The sequence below is a fragment of the Pristiophorus japonicus genome, chromosome 5, assembly GCF_044704955.1.
Source record: "Pristiophorus japonicus isolate sPriJap1 chromosome 5, sPriJap1.hap1, whole genome shotgun sequence".
Classification (NCBI taxonomy): Eukaryota; Metazoa; Chordata; class Chondrichthyes; family Pristiophoridae; genus Pristiophorus; species Pristiophorus japonicus.
This window is the reverse complement of record NC_091981.1, coordinates 231,619,730-231,644,259: the sequence shown is the minus strand read 5'-3', so window position 1 is coordinate 231,644,259 and position 24,530 is coordinate 231,619,730. Positions and strand designations below refer to the sequence as shown.

The 24,530-nt window shown below is 45.3% G+C and overlaps 1 protein-coding gene across 1 annotated transcript in view; it reads right to left on the bottom strand.

Moving 5' to 3' along the window:
* Positions 1-24,530, bottom strand: part of LOC139264152 (MAM and LDL-receptor class A domain-containing protein 1-like) — an 886,997-nt gene that overhangs the window by 417,023 nt on the left and 445,444 nt on the right. The window contains exons 18-20 of the mRNA XM_070880238.1: positions 11,591-11,678; positions 2,913-3,092; positions 1,165-1,321 (exon numbers count right to left, since the gene is read on the bottom strand). Coding sequence (XP_070736339.1) covers positions 1,165-1,321; positions 2,913-3,092; positions 11,591-11,678 — 425 coding nt within the window. The remainder of the gene's footprint in view (positions 1-1,164; positions 1,322-2,912; positions 3,093-11,590; positions 11,679-24,530) is intronic.

The window sequence follows — 24,530 nt, the reverse complement described above, 5'->3', positions numbered from 1 at the left end:
AAGCTGTGGGTGCCAAACAACTGCTCCACCACAGTTCTGGTTCTGGGAGCACGGGAACTTGTCCTGCTCATACGCTGAGTCGGCAGGTCAGACGGGGAGAGGGAGGGAGGGGAGAGGCAAATCTTTTGTGGGCCTTGAATGGGCAGTAGGCTGGGTTTCATTTTGGAGGCTCAGGATGAGCCGTCCTGCTTCTCCTGGGCCAACCAACAAACAAAATTATAGGTTTCCTGGGCTGTGTTTTGTGTGGGCCTTAGTCATCTCTTTATGGATCGCTAATTAGGCCGCTCACCATCTGATACAAATGGCCAAAATGTACACAGTAAAAATTATCTTCCCATTTGTACTCGAAAATTGCAATCGGGGTGCTACAACTGGTGTACGTCTGCGGTCTTCCAACTTTTCAGGTGGGCTGCTTGTACATTTACAATGGGCAGGCCTTGGGCATTAATGGGGTGGCCAAGCTGCCCACCCTGCCCCCCGATCTTCAATTGTTGGCCCTCCACTTTACAGGCAAGAAACGGGTAGTCAGCAGTTGAAAATTGCCTCTGTCAAATTTTGGATGAGTTTAAATGTTCTTACATTAAGTAGCAGAAAGCTGATATCATCTTCTTCAATCCCAACCAATACAGGTATCTGGTTCCAACTCCAACTCTAGAAAACTTCTTAGTTGAGAGTTTAGTAGTGCAAAACATTGAGCTTGGTGCGCTGACATGTCTGGACATTTAGACGGACTCCAGTTTTCCATCTTTGCAACATCATCTGCCTGTGCCAATATATGTCTCCTTCTACAATTGAAGCTCTCATGCGTGTCTTCATTGCCTCAAGAATTGATTTCTCCAATGTTTTTCTGGGCTGTATCCCCTCCATTTTGCTTCACAAATTCCAGTAAATCTAAATTATCTCTGACAGAGTCCAGGAACCTAGCAATCCCAATATTCTCCATCGCCTGCTTGAGTCCTCCTTCAACTCCTCTGTAAAATAGTCTAAAACCGTTTCCTACATACCATATAAGTGTTGATGGTACCTTGTGTCCTCTCCTATTCTTTATAACCCTGGTGCACTATTGGCCTTGGTCTTTGCTTAGGGTTCAGAGTAAAATAAAAATATCAAAGCAGGGGATAGGGTTCATATCAACGTTAAGCCAAACCAAAATATAGCCCATACATTGTGTGATCTGTAGCTGGTCTGTTACCCTCTTCGCCTGGATGTATAGCACAACCTTGTCCTGTGAACCATTGAAAGATAGTTTCAGTTGCTGATGAATCTATCTGCTGTTTCCAACCACATGAGATCCCATTATCGAAATCACAGACCTTACTAACTGTAGAGAGAAAATAGCAGAATTTTCCATTGTAGCTTGTGGCTCGTTACTACTGTTGCTTACAGAAATATTTCTAATAAATCTACACAAAACACTCTGCAGAATCCTATTGTAGATTTTGGAATAAATTGAGTCGAATTGTGGAACAATCTCTGTATGATTCACTTTAGCAAAAGCAGTGTGAAACTACCTCGAGTAAGCAGTCTCCCACTGTTTTGATTTCACTGTGAAGTGTATATTAAACTTTATTTTTAAACTTGGTAATGTTAGCAAAGAATTGACTTTTCCATAATAAAAAGGTTACAGCAGTTGGGTTGCTGGTGAGTGGAGCTTTGCATATGTGCAAAACCATCAGTCCAACTCCATGTTATAGGCTTGCCACACTTTTAAACGTAAGCACCACCATTAAGCAGATACCTGTGGTACCACAGGGGCAGTAAAGACATGTAGGAGTAGATTTTCGGGCCCAGAATCAGCGGGTGCCTGAACCGAGAGGGCGAAGGTTCAATGTTAATTGGTCCTCGGGCCTGGTCAGCATACTGGGTGAGAGTTCAGGTGCTAGCCGTGTTTCCACAGGCAGCTCACCCGAGCAAAGAGGTCAATGTCAGGCAAGTCCCTGGAGGCCTACTGGAGGGTGGGGGGAGGGGGGGGCATTGCAACTAATGTGGAATCAGAGAAGCTCCTGCTCCTCCTAGCTCTAATCGAACTTTTTAAAAAAAGATTTTTTTGCTTTAAACCTATCTTTCATTGGTGGTGCGGAGACCACTGAAGAATCCTGAGTGAGGCGGGCCCGAGGCCTGCTCCACTCAGTGACAACAAATTTCTTGACTGGGTCCTTCAACAGGTGTGAGGTCTCTAACGTTCATATTTAAGGGGCATAATGCTTGCTATAGGCACCTGCTTGGGACGCCTAAAATAATAGGGACCCATGAATTTAGCAGTTGGACCAATGCCTGCGCAGATTTACCTCAGGCCTTCCCATTGCTAAATTGGTATGTTTTGCACCCATTGTACACCTGAAAACGGGTGCAATGCATAGCACTCTCTACCCCATCGAAGCCAATTTTCACACTGCTGGGAGAATACGGGGATAGCTATTTGATGGGGAAAGCAGATCACAGAGATTAGAAGTGTATGGAGACAATAAAATAAATGGAAGAAGAAAGGGGACTGATAATGTAAAATAAGTTTTAAAAAATGGAGTGGGGAAAAGAAAGTTAAATAAAATAACAATTTAGGCATATAAAGAGAAATAGAGTAAAAAGAACAGACAAGGAAAAAGATAAAAATCAGTGTGAGACTAAGGAAAAGAGGAGAGAATAAAAATCATATGGAAAACCTGTTTGCATTCAAATTTTCATAACAGTGAAAAATAGTAAGCTGATCTAGACAGGAGATTCCAATAATATTAATCTAAGTGGCGATATTGACATCATCTGATTTCTGTTTCAAAATATTATTTTGCTATCATTTGTATTTTTGTAATTCTCCATGTTAAACGCATTTTCTGAGGTTAACATTTTACTGTTCAATTCTCCCATGTTATCTTTCAATATATAATTTATGTATCGAAAAAAAACTGGATGCTTACTACAGGGCAATTCATCTGTCTTGTCAGAACAATCTTCCCTGAAATCACACTTTTTGATGATGTCAACACACTCCCCGGTTGTTTTACAAATGAATTCATTCACCGTGCAGTTATTGGGTGGAAGTGTGGAAGGTCTTGGTGGTCCTGATGGTGTTGTTGGAACTGTTGCTGGTAAATCACCTGAACAAGATCAATAATTATAGAGTTATTCTGGTTCTGAAATGGATTTTTGTATAAACTGCAGAAGAAGAAAGAAGCTCCCTCTCTATCCACCCCCATCAGCCCCCCCCCCGCCGCCCTCTGAATCCCTTCCCTATTCTGGACATACACTGGAAATCTGTGAACTACTGTTTCTGTTATCTCTGTTTCCACATCTTAGAATTCAAGCTCTGGAATAAATAGCACCGTTAAACTTTCTGAGCTGTCACTGGACAATGGCAGATGGAAAGAGAACCACGGTAATACATGCAAAACCATGATCCCCTTAGAGTTCTTCTTCAACAGACTGTTGACCTATCTTAGTTGGAAGCTCACATTGGGCTCAATTTTGCCCCAAGCCGTTTTTTGGCGTATTGCCCATTTTTCTAGACCAGAACTACACCAAAAATAAATGTTACAAGTTTCCCCGCTCTATTTTTCAAAATTGACACCACACAGCCTGTCCTGTCGCCTCGAGGAGGGGGGGGGGGGGGTGGAGCCAACTGATTGCGCCGAAAAAATGATGCCACCCCTTCTGCGCATGCGCAAAAAAAAGGACATTTTTGACAAGATTCCTATGGGCGCGCATGCGCAGTACAGCTCCCGGTCTGCAATCAGCCATTTTTAAAGAGCCAGTTGTGCATGTGAGAACTTTGAGTGATATGTGTAGGGTGTTTGTTTTTCACTCTACTCTGATTCTTAGACCTTGGAACTTATAGTGGGAAAGGACAACACGTGGCACAAAATTTAGGCTTAACCCAGTGTCAGTTTTATTACACACAAAAACGCCTAAAACTATAGGATTAGACTTCTGAGAGAAATCAACTGAAAACATGCGATCACCTTCCTGGCTGTAGCTATTGTAGGTTCGTGGTCATTGGTTCCGTGACCAGTTGGTTCTTCTTCTGGCTGTTCTCTGCAGTGTTGTTCCTTCCGTGTATGTTCCGTACCTCACTTCGCTTTGGTACCTCTCTTCCGTTTCCCACTGAACGATGCTGGACGACTGATGGAGTAACCTCTGAGCTATTTCTGGCTCGACTGATGGAACTGGTGGCTCTGGACTGCTTCTAGCTCGACTGATGGAACTGGTGGCTCTGGACTGCTTCTAGCCCGACTGATGGAACTGGTCCCCTTGTGGTCTCCTGAGCTGCTTCTAGCTCGCATATTCATATCCACGTTATGACTGATCTCCCGCCACTGCGGTTTTGATAATGTGTTTGCATCGATACATTGTTTGGTGGTCCCCTTGGTTGATTGACTGCAGTAATAGACTCGTCTGTTTTCCCATCTGCACACTGAGTCTGCAAGGCTCAAGTTGATTTCTCATCTTAACACCTCGTTCCCAAAAAATGTGCACCTGGTGTGATTCCTTTGTTGTCCAGTCTTTTTTACAGACTTGGTGTCTCCAGTGAGCTTGTTTTTCCCCATCCTGGTCAATCAAGTTCAGGGCCTCATGTAACAACTCTATTGTTGTTATGCATGAAGTCAGTTTTGGTTCCTGACCATAGAATGTCATTAATTGTCCAACTTAATTGCAAAAGCTTAAATTAAATTCCAAAAGTTTGTATTAATCAATTTTTAGTTCATGGTCTCTTTTTGTGCTTTTCTGAAGGTTCATAACCTTACATGTGTGAGAACTTTAATTATCATTGGAAAAATCGGAGCTGCAGTACAAGATGCAACGCGGCGCAAGGACCAAGAATTTCTTACAGGATGAAGTGGAGGCACTGGTTACTGTGATTGAGGGCAGATGGCAGGAGCTGGACACCAGCAGAGGTCACATAATAGTTCCACAAGAAGAATCAACTGGTCATGGAACCAATGGCCACGAACCTACAATAGCTACAGCCAGGAAGGTGATTGTATGTTTTCAGTTGATTTCTCTCAGAAGTCTAGTCCTGTAGTTTTAGGCAGTTTTTGTGTGTAATAAAACTGACACTGGGTTAAGCCTAAATTTTATGCCATGTGTTGTCCTTTCCCACTATAAGTTCTGAGGTTTAAGAATCAGAGTAGAGTGAAAAATGAAGAAATGCAGGAACCAACTTGCAGAAGATTATTATGCAATGGTGACCACCCCGAGGTCTGGAAGCCACTGCAAAAAGAAGTGGCAGGACCTTGGTTAAGTAGTTAGTGTAAGTAATATTTTCATTTATTCACTGGCATTGCAATTGTAAATATGACCATCTGTATGTCCCACCCAGCAGAAAGACACCTTCTCTAAAAAGTTATATTTTCATCTGTGCAAAGGAAAGTGGCACACAACAAACAGGAAAGAACTCAAACAGGAGAAGGCCTGGCAAATCTGCACCCACTGACACCCTTGGAAGAGAGGGTCACGCTTTGATGGAAAAAAGCAACCACCACTGCACAAACTGGGCCCCCACTCGAGGGAGAGGGTAAGTTTTTCAAATTCCACAGTCTGGCTTTGCCAAATGTTAGGTACTGCGTGGGCTAGCCATGCTTCGGTTCATGGGGATGTCTGTCAGCTACGCTTCCGTTGATGCAATGTGCTATCATTCATTGTGGTCCTTCAAATGAGCCTGCTGCCTGTGCTGTGTGAGCCTACTCATGGAACCCACCCTGCCCCCTCCTCTGTTGCTAACCAGTTGTCTGTTCTGTTATATTTTGCAGAAGCTGAGGCCAACCCTGATGATGCAGAAGATGATTCAGACGAGGACGAGCCTAAAGAGGAAACATCCTCCAATCCCACCTTCCAGAACAAGAGCATGGGAGTGAAGGGGAGGGGGAGGGGGAGGGGGAGGGAATGGATGAAGTTCCCACTGTTGTACTCAATTTTGTGGAGGTGCCAGCCCCTTCCCTGATTAATGGTTTGAGTGTTGGTGAGACATTCCATGGTTTCCCACAGTCCAAGGCTGGGGATTCCAGTGGGGCGGAGCGTGACACACCCAGGGCCCCACCATCCGAGGCTGCGGGTCCCAGTGGGATGCAGCGAGCCTCACCCAGCGTGAGGAGGGGAAGGAGAGATCGACACTGCTCTCCTGAGGTGCAGAATCTAACAGATATGGTTCAGATGATGACAATGAGTGTGAAGAGCATTGACCTTACACGATCACTCCTGGATACCATCAGTGGGTGGGTGATGAGGTATCGGGACTGTCGGGAGAAGTAACAACACTCTCAAGGGAAATGGGAACACTGTCCGGGAACATGAGGGAGGGAATGTCGCAGGTAATTGAGACACAGTTGATGAACATGAGGGAGGGAATGTCGCAGGTAGCTGAGGCACTGGCAGCAAACATGCGGGAAGAAATATTGGAGGTAGTTGAGACACTGTCAGGACACATGAGAGAGGGAATGTCAGAGTTAGCTGCTGCAATAAGGTAACAAGCCCAGACCCCGTGGTCATTGACAGAATCAACTGCCACTCCCACTCCAATCCCCAGGCTGGCCTTCCACATTACCGGCTGCCGCCCACCCCGACCCCCATCAAGAAGTGCACATTACCTGAAATGTTCGAAAGAGTAAGTTTGGTACCAACCCAAGAAATGCTGCACCATCACCTGTGGGCAAGGGTGGAGTCACCAAGACCAAGCGTATCGGGCGGTCTTAGAATAAGGAGGAGGAGAGATGGGTGCAGCCTTTCTTTGCTGCTGCTGTTGTTGTTGTTATTATTATTGTTGTTACTGTTGTAACTGTTCTCAAATTAAAAGTTTTTTGTAAGTTACGTAAATTTACAAGTTTAAAAGTTAGTAAGTGATCTTAAAGTTTGTAAGTGATCTTGAGTGAAAACTTTAAAGTTTGATGCAAGAATATGTTTATTAAAGTTAAGCTAAGTACAAACAAATATTTGTTAAACTTTTGAATAAAATATATTTTAAATTATCACTGAATCATTTCCATCATTTGTTTGATTATTAACACAACTTGTGAAGTAAACAAGAATCATTTCCATCATTTGTTCCATTAACACAACACTACATTATGGAACAGGTCCAAACAGTAAACATGGTCCATGTGGAATAGTTGCCGCTGAGCCTTCAGGCAGCAAAGCGTTCACGGATGAGCTGCTGGCGCAGGGCTCAAGCAATCGTTAAAGGAGCATGACAGCCCGCCCTCCTCCGCCATCATGCTCCGGGTTCAGGTAGTTGCATGGCTTCCTCATCCTCATTCTCCTCCTCCTCCTCGTCATCTGCATCTTCCTCATCATTATCATCAGTCACTCTCACCTTAGGTGAGTCTTCTACTACCAGCTGCTGTTGCCACATGATGGCTAAGTTATGCAACATGCAGCATACAACAGTGAACTGACCGACAATCTCAGAGGAACATTGCAAGTGGTCTCCGGAATGGTCCAGGCAGCGGAAATGCTGTTTCAAGATGCTAATGGTCCTCTCTATTATGCTGTGCATCGCCATGTGCCACATGTTGTAATCCCGGTCAGCTTCCATCCAGGTTATGCATTGGGGCATCATGAGCCAGGTGGCGAGGCTGTACCCTTTGTCACCCAGCAGCCAACTCTGCCCTTCTGGCTGCTGCAGAAACATGGCAGATATAACGCTCTCGTGTAGGATGAACAGCATGAGTACTCCCGGGGTATCTTGCATCGACTGACATGATGCGATGCATGTCGTCACACACGAGCTGCACAATAATGAAGCTTTTTCTGTTCCTGCACATCTCAGAATCCTCCAAAGGTGCTCACAAGGTGATATAGATAGAAACATAGAAACATAGAAAATAGGTGCAGGAGTAGGCCATTTGGCCCTTCGAGCCTACACCACCATTCAATGAGTTCATGGCTGAACATGCAACTTCAATATGGATACAATCAATTTAGCCCTGTACCATTGGGAAGCCAGCAATCCTGGAGAAGCCCACAACCCTGTCACGCATTGCCTGGGCGGTCATGGGGAACTTTATGCAGTCATTCCTCCGGGCATATGGTGCAGCAGTCACCTGTCGAATGCAGATATGTGTTGCATGTTGAGAAATGGCGCACACATTCACAATTGTAGCTTGGAACGATCTGGATGCATAGAATGAAAGTGCAGCTGTAGCCTTCATCTCAACTGACAAAGCAGTCCTCCTGATGCTTCGAGGTTGCAGATCTGCTTTTACCAACTCACAGATCTCTGTTACAACTTCTTTGCGGAAACGCAGCCTTCTGACACAGACTGCATCACTCAGGTGCAGGTACGAATGCCTGTCTCGATATACCCGATGTGGGTAAGGCCTCCTGCCCATCACCCTCTGTGCTCTGAAGTTCGTCATGTGATGACGTCGAATCAATTGTCTCCTCCGCAGCACCATCATACAAAAGGCTTGCACAAGGTATGACATTGTTAGTGTTGCCCCCATGCTTAAATTTTACCTTTGCAAGAAGCTCAAAACGGCAGGCAGGCAGGATAAGGTTCTTTGTTCTCTCTCCACACAGGTTGGTATAGACCACGCCTAGGTCTGAGCAGGCGCAGTGTTAGGGAAGCCCAACGCCCCCCACTACCCAACCTCCCAGGCTACATTTGATGCATAGTGTAGTCTTCTGATGCCTTCCAATTGCCTTCCACAGCCCCCCACCTCATCCCCTGGCTTCTTTTGCAGCCGACCCCATGTCTGGGCGCGGGACTGATTCTGCCGTCTGACGCTCCGACCCTCCAGCCCCGTTTGCAGACATTCGGTGGTGGTGTGTGAGTTCAGAAAATATGAAAACTTACAGAATTCCATCAAACTTCCATTTACTGCGTTTTAAGGTAAAAAAATATTAATCTTTATTTTGCATATTTAAGTCTTCTTGACTCCCTCCAAAACTTCGCTGAAAAACAAAGGCGTGCCAATTTTTCAATGGTACGCTGCTTTTTCTTAACTCACCAGAAGATTTCTCGGGAGTGGTCACATACGCCGACCAAGGAGACATCTTTTTTGGAAAACTTCCATAAGTTACACTGGTGTACATTCCTTGAGGAAACTTACATTTTTCAACTTACGCCAAAAAAAGCTGCGTACGCCAAAAAAACGGCGCCAATCACTGGGGAAAATTAAGCCCATTAACTTTCAACAGAACGCTGTTCCATTGATACCAGAAGATGAGAGCTGTAAGAAAACTGACAGATGCAACAGGGATTGCTTGTGACAGAAATGAAGCATTTTTATTTATAATGTATCATGGCATTGGATGTTTTGGTACATATGGGGCTGAAAACCTGGCTCACTCTGAAAATTGCTCCACTTATTTTAATACAGTAACCCCAGAATTCTGGATGCCCTCCTAATCTTTTCTTTTTGGCTCAGTGCATACTTTCTTTACGCCTCTGTGAAGCGCATTGGGATTCTTTTGTTCATTAAATATGCTTTATAAATGCAGTTGTTGGTCTTCTTCTCATTCCAGCCTGTTCCAGACATTACCCAATCGCTCAAGGCGGTTGATGGAATAGCGTAGGCTCTTCAGAGGTCTGCAAACTGCCTCTGAATAGTGTTAAATTCAGTGATCTTCTCTTTCTCTGCTGCCATCTCAGTTCTTTACATTTAATACTATACTCATTTTATTACTTCCACACTGAAGGCTAAAACCTTGATTTTCATTCTGACACTCACAGTCATGTTTGAAGCACCTGTTCCAGACGCTTTACAATGACTGACAGGTGAAGCGATATAAAACACAACCCTTAATGTCATTTCCGAGAAAAGTCTGAAACTAAAAATCATTTGCAAACATTGTAGAAGTGGGAAAGATTTCCTTGAGACCTTTTTTGTTTAATGAGAGATTAGTAAATGATTTAAATTTGTGTTTTAAAAAATATTATGAAAGAGCCAAGTAATTTTAAAATGCGATAATATAGAACACACAAGGATGATGCCTCCAATCATCATTAATTAAGTGGTAAATTGGTTCATGAGTTTTTTTAATTGTGATTTTTTAAAAATTCAGTGAGAGTCAAGTAACAATCAGGCACCAAATGTACAGATTGGATCTGTAACTTTATGGGTTACAATACAGTATTGAATGGCAATAGGTTAATGAAGGATAAATGACAGCTGATAAATAGACAATAAGGACTGTCACATCAAGATGTGTCTCAGTCATGAAATGACTCCAGGGTGTGGCAGTGTGATGACATACAACTTCACCATAGCAAGCATTTAATCCTCGTAGCCAAATGATTTCCGTCTCAGGAACAATGTTGTGGAAAGAGCAGAGAACACTTCCCTATTTCTCCTCCTGGGGAAATGGGTGATGGATACCAGAGGATGGCTCTAGACTGCAGTTGTGTACCTGCTAAGAGTCAGTTAATGGAAGAGGTCCAAGAATAGATCCTGCACTCAACCTATTCGATTGGCATGTGGTTAGGAAAACCTGAAGTGGAGCGAAGTTAAGGCAGGAATACCTTGTAGTATATGTTGTGAAATTCACTATAGGGGTATTATTATAATATTCTTAGCTGGAAGCAATGGTCATGGCAGGCCTGTGATGGCCAATGTGTTCAATGTCATTATGTCATTGATCCATCACAACATCCACACTGAAGAATTAATGATAGAAAGTAATCACTGAAGCTTCATCCATTAATAATCGTCAGATCATTACTAGCAGATAATGCAATTAGTATGGCTTATACAAAATTAATCTACGTAAAAATACTTTTGTAGAAATTATTTTGAAAGTGGTTTTCAATCTTCCCTTTCTTAGATGTCTAATTGTTATGCTGTTTCTGTCCATATCGCACAAAGTCCCATTCCCCATCAGCCCTGTGCTCACTAACCTACAATGTCTCCCAGACCATCAATGCCTCAATTATAAAATTCTCATCCTGGTGTTCAAATCTTTCCATGGCTTCGCCCCTCCCTATCTCTGTAACCTTTTTCAGCCCTACAACCCTCCAAGAACTCTGCATTCCTCCAACTCTGGCATCTGGGGAACACTGCTTCTTCCAATTTCTTCAGCTGTCTTGGCTCTAAGCTCTGGAATTCCCTCCCGAAACCTCTCCACCTCTTTCCCCTGCATCCTCCTTTAAGATGTTCCTTAAAACCTACTTCTTTGACTATGTTTTTAGTCATCGGTCCTAATTCCTCCTTCTTTGGCTGGGTGTAAATTTTTGTTTGATTATTCATCTGTGACGTGCCTTGGGACATTTAATTACAATAAAGACGCTATATAAATGAAAATTGTTGTTGTGTTATCTGGTTTTGATTCTTCGATCGATATATATTATCGTCTATCAATGCTACTTTTTGAAATATTGTGCAAGGTCCATGCTTAACACTTGCTTTAGGTTTATGTGGCATTAAATACAATCTTACTACCAACTGTCTCTATTCGGGTTATAAATTCCTTGACTGTTAACCATACAATGAATGATGACAAATTGCCTGCTCCCTTTAGCCACACTGCAGTTATATTCTTTCCAACAGTACCTTTCAGTTCAAAGTGTAACAGTGCAAGGGGCACTTAAAGGAGGTCAAATCCTCAATGTTAATAAATGCCTCTGAAACTACTTTTAAAATTGAACAATAAATAATACACTCACCATTATAGAGAGCACAATCCATGAAGGACAGGTCATCAATTCCAATGTCTCCTCCTAAGTTATCTCCCACAGTACCTTCCACTAATATCTGTTACAAAACATACAAACAGAAACATCATCATCATACTAATCCAGATACCAACTTTTCTGTGTTATTATATCAGTCATTGGAATGCATTGTTCATTTACAACTACCAAATCCTACTTTAAAGGCGGATTGCATTACATTCACTAATCACTTGAAAAAAGAGATCTCTACAAATTTTACTTTTCCTACTGGCTGTGACCCATATTATTTCATTTTGCCAAATTTGACAATTTTCACAACAATGGAGGCAGATGATTTCCTCTGCTACAGCTATAGTGTCAACATAAACCTTCAATTGTGTAAATCCTAACCTTCATCAGTCTTCACTTCCTTCAACATCTACAAGCTTTTACATACAAGCTTGGCAGCACCTAACCACTACTTGATTTATTTTCTCTTGTCTCCTATTCTTTTCAACCCTTTAGCACTTCATTTAAGTGTTTCATTTAAAAAAAGATGGAAATAGATGGCTCATAAATGGTTAACTTCTGAAATCCTCGTCAGTTGGTAAGCATCTAGAGTACTCACATGCACTTGAGATAGCACAAACCAGTTATAATATTGGTACTGAAATTCCTCCAAATAACAAGCAGGGAGCCATAGTAAATCCATTTTCATTAATGTCAGATTAATTGACTTTTACTCAATGGTTACGTGATTACTCGGGGGCGATTTGCGTTTCTAGCACATATTTGGCGAGTGGTGAGCAGATCGTCCACTCTGCCCATCTGATTGAGAAATCCCAATCAATTTTCACTGTCAAGCATCATTCACATTGAACAAGCCAGTTTCTGGCGCTAATTGTGCTCCTTATAGGAAGCTCGCCGATTGAGTGGCTCAGGAAATATGCCAAGACAGCCGCTAATTAAAAGCAGTCGGCATCCCCTTCAAGGGTTAGTGACCTTTTCAAAGGTGATCAATGGAGAGAAAGTGTCTGAAGGGAAGACAACATGACATTTTCCAAGGCCCCATGTATCTCTGATGTAGTCATGGAGATGTTCATAAAGCAAGTGAGCAATAGGAAGGAGGATCTCTTCTCCTGCAATGAGCGATGGCTGCTTTGTGAAATTCGCCAGCAGTAATAGGTGGTAATGCAGGTCACTGCCAGCAGCATTGTTCCAAGGACCTGGCTGCAGTGCAAAAGGAACACTTGACAAGGGCTGCCATGGTATGGCTCCCATCTCTCAACAACAACTTGCATTTATATAGCTCCTTTAATTTAGTAAAACATTCCAAGATGCTTCACAGGAGCGTTATCAAACAAAATTCGACACCGAGCCACATAAACAGAATAAAGACAGATGTCCAAAAGCTAAGTCAAAGAGATAGTTTTTAAGGAGTGTCTTAAAGAAGGAGAGAGAGATAGAGAGATGCAGAGGTTTAGGGAGGGAATTTCAGAGCTTAGGGCCTACGCAGCTGAAAGTACAGCCGGCAATGGTGGAGCGATTAAACAACTCTTACTTTTTCAACAGCCCTGCATCATCCCAGCTTAGCCCCAAAATGATCAATCCTTCCCTCCACTACTTCCCATGCCTCACCTCCAATCACAAGGCACTTCACAACATCTGCTTCTGCTTGCACTCACAAACTCAGGATCTGCCCTCTCAACTGCAACCCTCCCCGCGCCCCCGACATTGCCCACACTTGTTTCTTGCTCTCAGTATGTACATGATGTCAAGATGCCCGACACATTTTCAAATCCCTTTAACGTGACATGCTCTACTCTTCTTGCAGGACAAGCTGACACAACACCGAAGGGTGAGTACAAGAACAAGAGGAGGTCTCAATATACTGCAAACTCTGACACTGTAATATATATAGCTTCACCTGTGCACTACTGTGGCATTACAGCCAGTGCTGTGTACAAATAAAGAGGGAACAGGTCACCTGACTAGCGTTCCGGAGTGTTCTGCCATCTTAAAGTTGTGAGTATGTTTGTGAGTTGCACTGAAGTTATAACAATGGCAATGAAGATAAGATAAAGGGGAAAAAAAACGCTGCAATTTGTTTTGGTGGAGGATTCAGCCAACCAACAGAAAGACTTTGAGAGCTTCTCTGTTTTGATTAACAGCTACAAATCCAAGGGAAATTACAAGCACACTTGTCTGAACTGCCAGAGTCCAGATAGCCGCACCTATGGGAATAATAGGGTGCTTGGGGGAGTTTCAATGTGACCGTGAAAGTTTCAGAGCGTATGTGGAGTGGCTAGAAATGTTTTTCACCGCAAATAATACCATCAAAGTCCCCAATGATGAAAACCATAACTGGGTGGTGTTGGAAAGACAATGGGCAATTTTCTTAACTGAAGCAGGGCCCGAAGTGTAAGAAACCCTAAAAAAACTGCTTGTGCCTGTCAAGCCAAAGGACAGAACTCATAACCCCTGGAAATTGCTGAAAGTTATCCTTTCAGAATACGAGATCAGTTAACCAAAGAAAATATCAGTGAGTACATTGTAGCATTAAAAAAGCTATCTATTCATTGTAATTTTGGAAACTTTCAAGACTGAGCATTGCATGACCGCTTTGTTTGTGGGGTGAAAAATTATGCGATCAGAAGGAAGTTATTTACAACACCTAACTTGACTTTTGATTTAGCTTGTCAGGCAGCGATGTCAATGGACATGGCTGACCAATATTCCCGAGAATTGCATACTATTTCCAGTCATTAGACAACCGAGGTGAATCGCCTGCAGGTTAAAAGTAAAAGGCAGTTGGGCCCCAAGATCTCAGAAACTGGCAATGCTAACAGAGCATTGAAGTCCTGCCTGGGTGCCTGGGACAAAACAGTGCTCAAAGTTGTCCATATGTGAAGGCAGAGTGTTTCATTTACAGAAAAACTGGGCATCTTGCGAAGGCATGCCGAATGAAGGGTAAACCAGCTTTCAAAGTTATAAGTAGAAATCCCCAGAGACTACATAGCTTGGAAGAAAAACAACAGCCCACACTGCGATATGTGTGAGCACCTGACCCGTGCAGCAGAGCAGGTCTCCAGTCATCTTGCATAACCTTTGCCACTGGACCAAGACCTAGCTCTGTCAAGCCCGTGTGGTAGCTGGTGTACAACGGCCACCACACGTTAAAAAAATCCACGCACAGGCATCTTCCACCCTTCAAGATATAGTTCTGGATCTGGCATATTAGGTCCTTCATTGAAACACCTGTAAACTCATCCTTTTTTGGCATGGAAGCAAGTCATCCTCGTTTCGAGGGACTGCCTATGATGATGATGAGAGCTACACATCATTAGGAGCATGAGATTAACTAACAATGATTCGAAAAGTATCATAATCCACATAGATGTTGCAGGAACCAAGATGCCCATGGAAATCGACACTGATGCGTCCATGAGTGTTGTACCGGAGTCGCTATACTTCGACAAATTGTGTGATTTCCCACTGGAGGAATCCAAGATAGAGCTGCGAGGCTACTTGGGAAAGAACATTCCTGTAGTAGGTCGTATCACCGTACTGGTAAAATACAAGGATCAATTTCAGAGCTTGCCTCTATTAGTAGTGGCAGGAGACAAGCCTGCCTTACTAGGAAGAATATAAGAACATAAGAAATAGGAGCAGCCTACTCCGCCATTCAAGAAGAAATTGATTGGGATCACTGAAGCTGGATTGGAGTGAGATTTTTTTGTGTTGAAATGAGATTTGCATCAAAGGATGATGTCATCAAGAATTATCCGAAGGTGTTCTGCGAAACGGGCAGTCCGATCCAAGGCTTCAAGGCGAGTGCAAGGATACAGAAGGAAGCTAGATCGGTTTACTTCAAGCCATGTTCCGTACCATATGCACTCAAAGAGAAAGTTGAGCAAGAACTCAATAGACTAGAGATTGAGAACATTATTTCAAAGATAGATCTATGTAATTAGGCTATACCCATTGTTGTTGTACCAAAGTCCGATGGTAAGGTAAGATTGTGTGGTGATTATAAAGTAACCATAAATGGCCTCCCAAGTGTGGTAAAGTTAACATATTGATTTTGCTGAGCTAGAAGGACAACAGAAATGTACATTGTGATTGATAGCCATTTGAAGTGGATCGAGGTGTTTCCAATGTGGAAAATAACAAGTAAAACATTAGACATTTTACGAAGATTATTTTCTTCATTTGGCCTCCCAGAAGAAATTGTTTCTGATAATGGACCACAATTTCGTTCAGAAGAATTTGCACAGTTCACGAGCAAAAATGGTGTGAAACATACCAAGGTTCCACCGTACCATCCTGCTTCAAATGATGCAGCAGAGTGCGCTCATTAAACAGAAGTTGGATCCAAATCCAAAGAAATGACAGTTGTCATTGGACCACAAAATGGCTAATTTTCTAATACATATCATAATACTCCTCATACAACTACTGGTAGAACACCAGCAGAGTTGTTTCTCAAACGACAGTCGGAACCAGATTCTCATTAAAACCAAACTTGGCACAGTCCGTAGAAGAGAAACAATTAAGACAGAAAGAGAATCATGATAGAGGTAGAGTAAAAGAGAGAAGTGTGAAATTAAATCAGAAGGTGAAAGTGAAGAACCATCACCATAAATGGTTAAAGTGTTTACCAGTAAGTGTGGTGAAGATATGTGGTCCTCGCACATATTTGTTCAAGTGTTTGATCATGGACAGGTTAGATTTGTTCACATTGACCATATTTTACCTATGTGAAAGTAGTTGAATGATTCAATTATTTCTGACATTAGATAGTTTTGATATACCAGTAGCATATCCTACATCCAATGTACTGGAAACAAATCCAAGAGAAAGTCAGAATTTAAGTCTGAGTCCGAGTCAGGCAGATGAACAGTTTGAAGTTAGAGAGAGCTCAAATGGAAATCAAGGGCATCCCTTGGAGGAAAACTTTCCTCAGGGTCAGCCTCGAATGAGTTTAAATTCGGCACCATGTTTGGAATGTCCTGTTTGAGAGTGAAGGTATCCTCTTCGAAACAGAAAACAAGTGGTTAAGCTTGATTTTTAAATATGGCAAAATAAGTCCATATCTTTTGTTATGTATAACCATGCAAGTTATGTATGATGATTGTTTTGTTATAATTACTTTTTCATTAAGGAGGGTGAAGTATAATATATATAGCTCCACCTGTGGACTCCTGTGGCACTGCAGCCAGTGCTGTGTACAAATAAAGAGGGAACAGGTCACCTGACTAGAGTTCCGAAGAGTTCTGCCATCTTAAGGTTGTGAGTGTGTTTGTGAGTTGTACTGATAAAAATAGACACCAATGGAGGAGGTGGCCATCAACTTCATTGGTAGACAGCATTTTGTGTTTTGGAGCTTCCCTTCCTTTTCTATTGCAATGTAACTCATACACAGCACATGCACTCTCAGCATAACAACCTGCTGCTGCATTGCACTGCCACTCATCTGCTGCTGCTTACCCTTTTCTTTATGTGCTAACCCTTATACCTCTGCCCTTTTTTCTAGGGCAGAAATTTCCTTGAGCGGCAGGAATCCTGTTTATCCACCTAATGTATAGACAATAAAAAGTATATTTCGAAAAGCCCCATGCCACCAGCATTTAAGATCATCATCAAAAGAATGAAGAGAGAGGATAAGAAAAATGTTTTACATAGTGGTTTGTTAGAACATGGAAACAGCTACCAGAAACATAATCCATAACAGCTTTTAAAAGGTAAGTGGATAACATTTCTGAAAGATAAAAACTTAAAAGCATCTGAACAATGAGCAGGGGATGGGAGGAAGTGGTGGCTCTTACAGAGAGTTGCCGCAATAAGCTAAATGGCCTCTTACTGTGCTGTAACATTCCATGGCCTGCAATTTCCTGATAATGTCTGGCATTCTAGCACTGTAACTTTGCCTGAAGTACAGCAGAAACTCCACTGATGTGTGCAAATGGGATTTCTACCACCTTACTGGCGAAGGTACGACAACAGAGCAGGAGCAGCTCTGAAGAAATATAGAAACATAGAAAATAGGTGCAGGAGTAGGCCATTCGGCCCTTGGAGCCTTCACCACCATTCAATAGGATCATGGACGATCATTTCCTCAGTACCCCTGTCCTGCTTTCTCTCCATAACCCTTGATCCCTTTAGCCGTAAGGGCCTTTAGCCGTAAGGGCAATATCTAACTCCATCTTGAATATATCCAATGAACTGGCATCAACAATTCTCTGCGGTAGGGAATTCCACAGGTTAACAACTCTCTGAGTGAAGAAGTTTCTCCTCATCTCAGTCCTAAACGGCTTACCCCTTATCCTTAGACTATGTACCCTGGTTCTGGACTTCCCCAACATCAGGAACATTCTTCGTGCATCTAACCTGTCCAGTCCCGTCAGAATCTTATGTGTTTCTATGAGATCACCTCTCATCCTTCGAAACTCCAGTGAATACAGACCCAGTCAATCCAGTCTCTCCTCATATCTCAGTTCAGCCATCCCGGGAATCAATCTGGTGAACCTTCACTGCACTCCCTCAATACTAAGAATGTCCTTTCTCAGATTAGGAGACCAAAACTGAACACAATATTCCAGGTGAGGTCTCACCAAGGCCTTGTACAACTGCAGTAAGACCTCCCTGCCCCTATATTCAAATCCCCTAGCTATGAAGGCCAACATACCATTTGCCTTCTTCACCACCTGCTGTACCTGCATGCCAATGTTCAATGACTGATGTACCATGACACCCAGGTCTCATTGCACCTAATCTGCCACCATTCAGATAATATTCTGCCTTCGTGTTTTTGCCACCAAAGTGGATAACCTCACAGTTATCCACATTATACTGCATCTGCCATGCATTTGCCCACTCACCTAACCTGTCCAAGTCAACCTGTAGCCTTTTAGCGTCCTCCTCACAGCTCACACCTCCGTCTAGTTTAGTGTCATCTGCAAACTTGGAGATATTACACTCAATTCCCTCATCTAAATCATTAATGTATATTGTAAATAGCTGGGGTTCTAGCACTGAACCCTGCGGCACCCCACTAGTCACTGCCTGCTATTCTGAAAAGGACCTGTTTATCCCGACTCTCTGCTTCCTGTCTGCCAACCAGTTCTCTATCCACGTCAGTACATTACCCCCTATACCATGTGCTTTAATTTTACACACTAATCTCTTGTGTGGGACCTTGTCAAAAGCCTTTTGAAAGTCCAAATACACCACATCCACTGGTTCTCCCTTGTCCACTCTACTAGTAACATCCTCAAAAAATTCCAGAAGATTTGTCAAGCATGATTTCTCTTTCATAAATCCATGCTGACTTGGACCGATCCTGTCACTGCTTTCCAAGAAATTCTAGGCAGTGATCCTATCTAAAATTCTATGAGACTAAAGGCAGACAAGTCCCCTAACCTGATGGTTTACATCTTAGGGTCTTAGGGTCTTAAAAGAAGTGGCTGCAGGGATTGTGGATGCATTGATTGTAATCTACCAAAATTCCCTGGATTCTGGAGCGGTCCCAGTGGATTGGAAAACCGCAAATGTAACGCCCCTATTTAAAAAAGGAGGCAGACAAAAAGCAGGAAACTATAGACCAGTTAGCCTAACATCTGTGATTGGGAAAATGCTGGAGATCATTATTAAGGAAGCAGTAGCAGGACATTTGGAAAAGTATAATTCAATCAAGCAGAGTCAATATGGTTTTATGAAAAGGAAATCATGTTTGACAAATTTGTTGGAGTTCGTTGAGGAAGTAACAAGCACGGTGGATAAGGGGGAACCAGTGGATGTGGATGGGTATTTGGATTTCCAGAAGGCATTTGATAAGGTGCTATATAAAAGATTACTGCACAAGATAAATGTTCATGGATAGAGGATTGGCTAACGAACAGAAAACAGAGTCAGGTTAAATGGGCCATTTTCCGGTTGGCAAACCATAACTAATGGGGTGCCGCAGGGATCGGTGCTGGGTTCTCAATTGTTTACAATCTATATTAATGACTTGGATGAAGGGACTGAGTGCAATGTAGCCAAGTTTGCTGATGATACAAAGATAGCTGGGAAAGCAAATTATGAAGAGGCACAAAAAATCTGCAAAGGGATATAGACAGGCTAAGTAAGTTTGCAAAAATTTGGCATTTGGTGTATAATGTTGGTAAATGTGAGGTTATCCACTTTGGCAGAGAAAATTGAAAAGCAAATTATTATTTAAGTGAAGAAAAATTGCAAACTGCTGCAATACAGAGGGACCTGGGGGTCCTTGTGCATGAAACACAAAAAGTTAGTATGCAGGTACAGCAAGCAATCAGGAAGGCAAATGGAATGTTGGCCTTTATTACAAGAGGGATAGAGTATAAAAGCAGAGAAGTCCTGCTACAACAGTACAGGGTATTGGTAAGGCCACACCTGGAGTGCTGCGTACAGTTTTAGTCTCCGTATTTAAGGAAGGATATACTTGCATTACATTCTGTTCAGAGAAGGATCACTAGGTTGATTCATGAGATGAAGGGCTTGACTTGTGAAGATAGGTTGAGTAGGTTGGGTCTATACTCATTGCTATACTATACTCAATTGAATGAGAGGTGATCTAATCGAAAAATATAAGATAATGAGGAGGCTTCGCAAGGTGGATGCAGAGAGGATATTTCCACTCATAGGGGAAACTAAAACTAGGGGACCATGGCCTAGAACCTCCACTTTTTTGGGCGATATTTCCGGCGTGGGCGTTAAAAAAGGATTTTTAGATCGCCATCTTCTCGCCTATTCTCAAACCACCTCATCTCCACTTTTGAAAATGGGCATTACCACGAGCGATATCAAATGGGCGGTAGCGTTAAAAGTTTTAGACCTTCTGCCGTAAAGTGTGGCGGTCCTTAGCAATGAACATAAGAACATAAGAACATAAGAATTAGGAACAGGAGTAGGCCATCTAGCCCCTCGAGCCTGCTCCGCCATTCAATAAGATCATGGCTGATCTGGCCGTGGACTCAGCTCCACTTACCCGCCCTCTCCCCGTAACCCTTAATTCCCTTATTGGTTAAAAATCTATCTATCTGTGACTTGAATACATTCACTGAGCTAGCCTCAACTGCTTCCTTGGGCAGAGAATTCCACAGATTCACAACCCTCCGGGAGAAGAAATTCCTTCTCAACTTGGTATTAAATTGGCTCCCCCGTATTTTGAGGCTGTGTCCCCTAGTTCTAGTCTCCCCTACCAGTGGAAACAACCTCTCTGCCTTTATCTTGTTTATCCCTTTCATGATTTTAAATGTTTCTATAAGATCACCCCTCATCCTTCTGAACTCCAACAAGTAAAGACCCAGTCTACTCAATCTATCATCATAAGGTAACCCCCTCATCTCCGGAATCAGCCTAGTGAATCGTCTCTGTACCCCCTCCAAAGCCAGTACATCCTTCCTTAAGTAAGGTGACCAAAACTGCACACAGTACTCCAGGTGCGGCCTTACTAATACCCTATACAGTTGCAGCAGGACCTCCCTGCTTTTGTACTCCATCCCTCTCGCAATGAAGGCCAACATTCCATTCGCCTTCCTGAGTACCTGCTGCACCTGCAAACTAACTTCATGCACAAGGGCCAATTGTGGAGCAGTGGAGGCGTGGCCTAAACAGTTGGAGCTGTGAGCAGTGAGAGAAGGAGCTGCTGCTTTTGCTCCTGGCTGGGCCTGTGAATCAGCCCAGGAAGAGAAGGAAGGAAGGAAGGGGCTTCACCACCAACTTTCACCCAGAGGGAGATGAGGAGAAAGCAGAAAACTTGAACAACTTCACCATTTCTACAAAGAGTTGGAGAGAGGGGGAAAGACCAACAACAACATCCAGTGTGGAAGGAGGGAGACTCTACCATTCTACAGGTGGGTGTATTAGTGCAGTCCCTAAAAGACTTTGTGTATCAGTGGGGGGAGGAAAGAAGACCAGTCGGGGGCCGGAACATCGCGGGGGGTGTGTGTGTGGAAGTGTGTGTGGGGGCCTTGCTTACAACTAGGCCCCACACACCTTTGAAGCACCCCTCCCCCATTGTATAGCCTGGGATAGCTGGAGCTACCAGGCTGAAGAAACAATTAATCCACCCTAATTAAACATCGTTGGGAGTGTGTGCCTGTGTGGCTCCAGCTGCACCAGGTGAAGACATCTTCTCCCCTCACCCGAAGACCACCCCAAAGACTATTTTTGTTTGCCATCTGGGGATTGCACCCACCCACAGCTGCGAGGGGAGACCTGCCCTCGCAGTTTTCCCCCTTCCCAACCCCCTCTCTCTTTCTCTGTTACTCTCTGTCTCTCCCCTCTCTCTCTGAGAGCCCTTTTCCTCCCAAATTGATTGGAAAAATATAAAACATTTAAGACAACTGAGCAGAGGGAGCAAGGCCCCTCCCCAATTGTCAACTAGGGGAGAGGTGTGCCTCGTTAAGAGCTCCTCTGCTCAGTCTATTAAACGAGGCCATTTAAAGACCATTAAGGCCTGTGACTTTGGGGTGGGTGTAGCCCTTAAAGGGAACCCATCTACGCCGGTGGCAGGGCCAGCTAGGACTTATGCACAGGCGGCATCCACATCCACGGCACCTCCTGCGCCACCTGCTGCCCTGCCACCATTCAGACTTATAACTACGAAACACGGGGTCAAGAGCTACACTCACCCCACAATGAGCATTGAGGAGTGCGTGCGGGCGATGGCTGGGGTAGTCGGCCCCTCGGCCATTGTCGCAGCCTCCAAGATGTCTGGGAAGGCCATGTTCTTCCTGGGGTCGGAGCGGGCGGTGTCCCTGGCCATTGAAAAGGGGCTCACGGTGGGCGGGGCGTTCCTGCCGGTGGACCCTCTCGAGGCCACCGCACAGAGGGTCATTCTATCAAACGTCCCGACCTTTGTTCCCGCTGAACTTCTCCTCCCTCACCTACACCAACCGGGGGAGGTAAGGTCGGGGATCAACCCCATACCGCTTGGCCTCAGGAAGAACAGCCTGCACCATGTGTTCTCCTTCCGCTGCCAGCTCTTTGTCCGGCTGGCGCGGGAAGAGACGACAGAGGGCAATTTTAATGTGGTGCACGAGGGGACTGCCTACCGCGTCTTCTGGACGTCGGATGGCGTGCGGTGCCATGCCTGCAGGGAGGTGGGGCACGTTCGCAAGAACTGCTCCGCCTCCAAAGCCGCCAAACCACCGAGGGCGGACAAGGCTGGCGCCGCCGCCACCCCTCCCCCTAGTAGCGTCCGCATGCCGGGAGCTGTGGGTGCGCGGGCATCGTCGGGGGCCTTTGTTTTCACGGCCTCCGGCGGGGGGGAGGGAGAGCGTCCGGCCGGAAAGAAGGCGCGGAAGAAGGCGAAACACCTAGAAGCGGGTCCCCTTAGTGCACCAGACAAGCTGTTCACCGCGCTCGGCCCAACCCCGTCACCGGCGAGCGCGGGGTGCCCTGAGCCCGTGCCCTTGACTAATACCGCAGAGGGGTTCGGGCGCGGGCAAGATAAGAAAAAGGGGGGAGTGGAGCGGGAGGCCCCGGCAGACACGGGTGTCTCCCTGTCTCCGTGCCCCCCCAGGAAAAAAAGGAGGCGCCGCTCCAATGAGGCGGGGGGGGAACAACATCCCTCCGCGGAGGAGTCGGTGCCCGCCGCGTGTCCCGCGTCCCCCACCGTCGCCCCCAAACTGCGCTGTAGGCGAGAGGAGTCTGTCCCCGGGGAGGGTGAGGCAGTCGAGGCTGCCCAGCCGCTGCCTCCCGGGGATGGCGTGAAAGATCTGCCTGTCGTGGGGGGCGTGGGGCCAGCGGAAGAATGCATAGCCGCCGGGTCGGGCGTCCCGGGGACTGAGGCGGGCGGGGCCGAAAAGGCCGAACCTGAGCCCGCCCAGCCAATATCCAACTTCCCCCGGGATTTGCTCGACTCGGCAGAAATACAAAATATTAACACTTTTAATGACACTGTAGATGCTGGGCCGGGGGGTGGCGGCGGGGAGGGGGAGGAACACCCACCCTCGCCCCCTACTTTGGAGCTGGAGCGCTTGGAGGGCCTGGGGATTTTCTATGGCTGGGTCTCTCCTTGTTCCCCGGTTCCTGGGGCGGAGGAGGAACCCCTTCCGCTGTCGCTTCCCGACCCAGCACCAATTCTAAAAGAGCCCAGTGGGGACTCCTCTGCCTACGATCCTGGGGGTGGGATCGGGGCAGAGACAGGGCCTGATGGAGCGGCCGGGCCGTTTGCCGTACCTCGTGCGGTCGACGGGCCGGCTGCTAGCGGCGACCTCCCGGAGGAGGACGGGGACTCAGTGGAGGACGTGGGTGAAGATCTCGAGTCCATCGCCAGTGAGGCGGTGGATCTCCTCGTTCCCGCCGCTGAGTCCCCCCTCATTCCCGTAGAGGATCTCCGGGACTTTTTGGTCGAGAGCCAGGGTCGCCGCAACCGAGCCCATCTGGCCCGGGAAAGATGGTCCGAGCCGGGGCTGCTCATCGCTTCCGTCCGCGTCGCCGCTAAAACCATGGCCGCGGGCGGGCCCTTATCAAGGGCGCAAGGCCTTGAGCTGCGCCGGCTCAAAAAGTTCCTCGCTGGGCTGCTGAAGGAGTGGAGGTCAACAAAAGACTCCGCTCCCTCCCCCGCAATAGGTTAAGGTAGAGGTTGCACTATGCTTTTGCCATGAAGATAACCATAGCCAGCCTCAACATCAACGGCGGCAGAGGGGCACGCCGTAGATTTGACAATTTTTCGCTCCTGCGGGAGGGGAAAGATGCGGTGTGCTTCCTGCAAGAAACCCACACCGTTCTGGGAGACGAAGCCACGTGGCTCCTGGAATGGCAAGGAGAGGTCCGCATGAGCCACCTCACCGCCACTTCTAGTGGGGTGGCCATCTTGCTGGGCCCGCATTTTCAGCCGGAGATCTTGGGGGTCGAGGAGCCCGTGCCAGGCCGCTTGCTGCACGTAACGGTTCACCTGGAGGACGTGCCGCTCCATCTC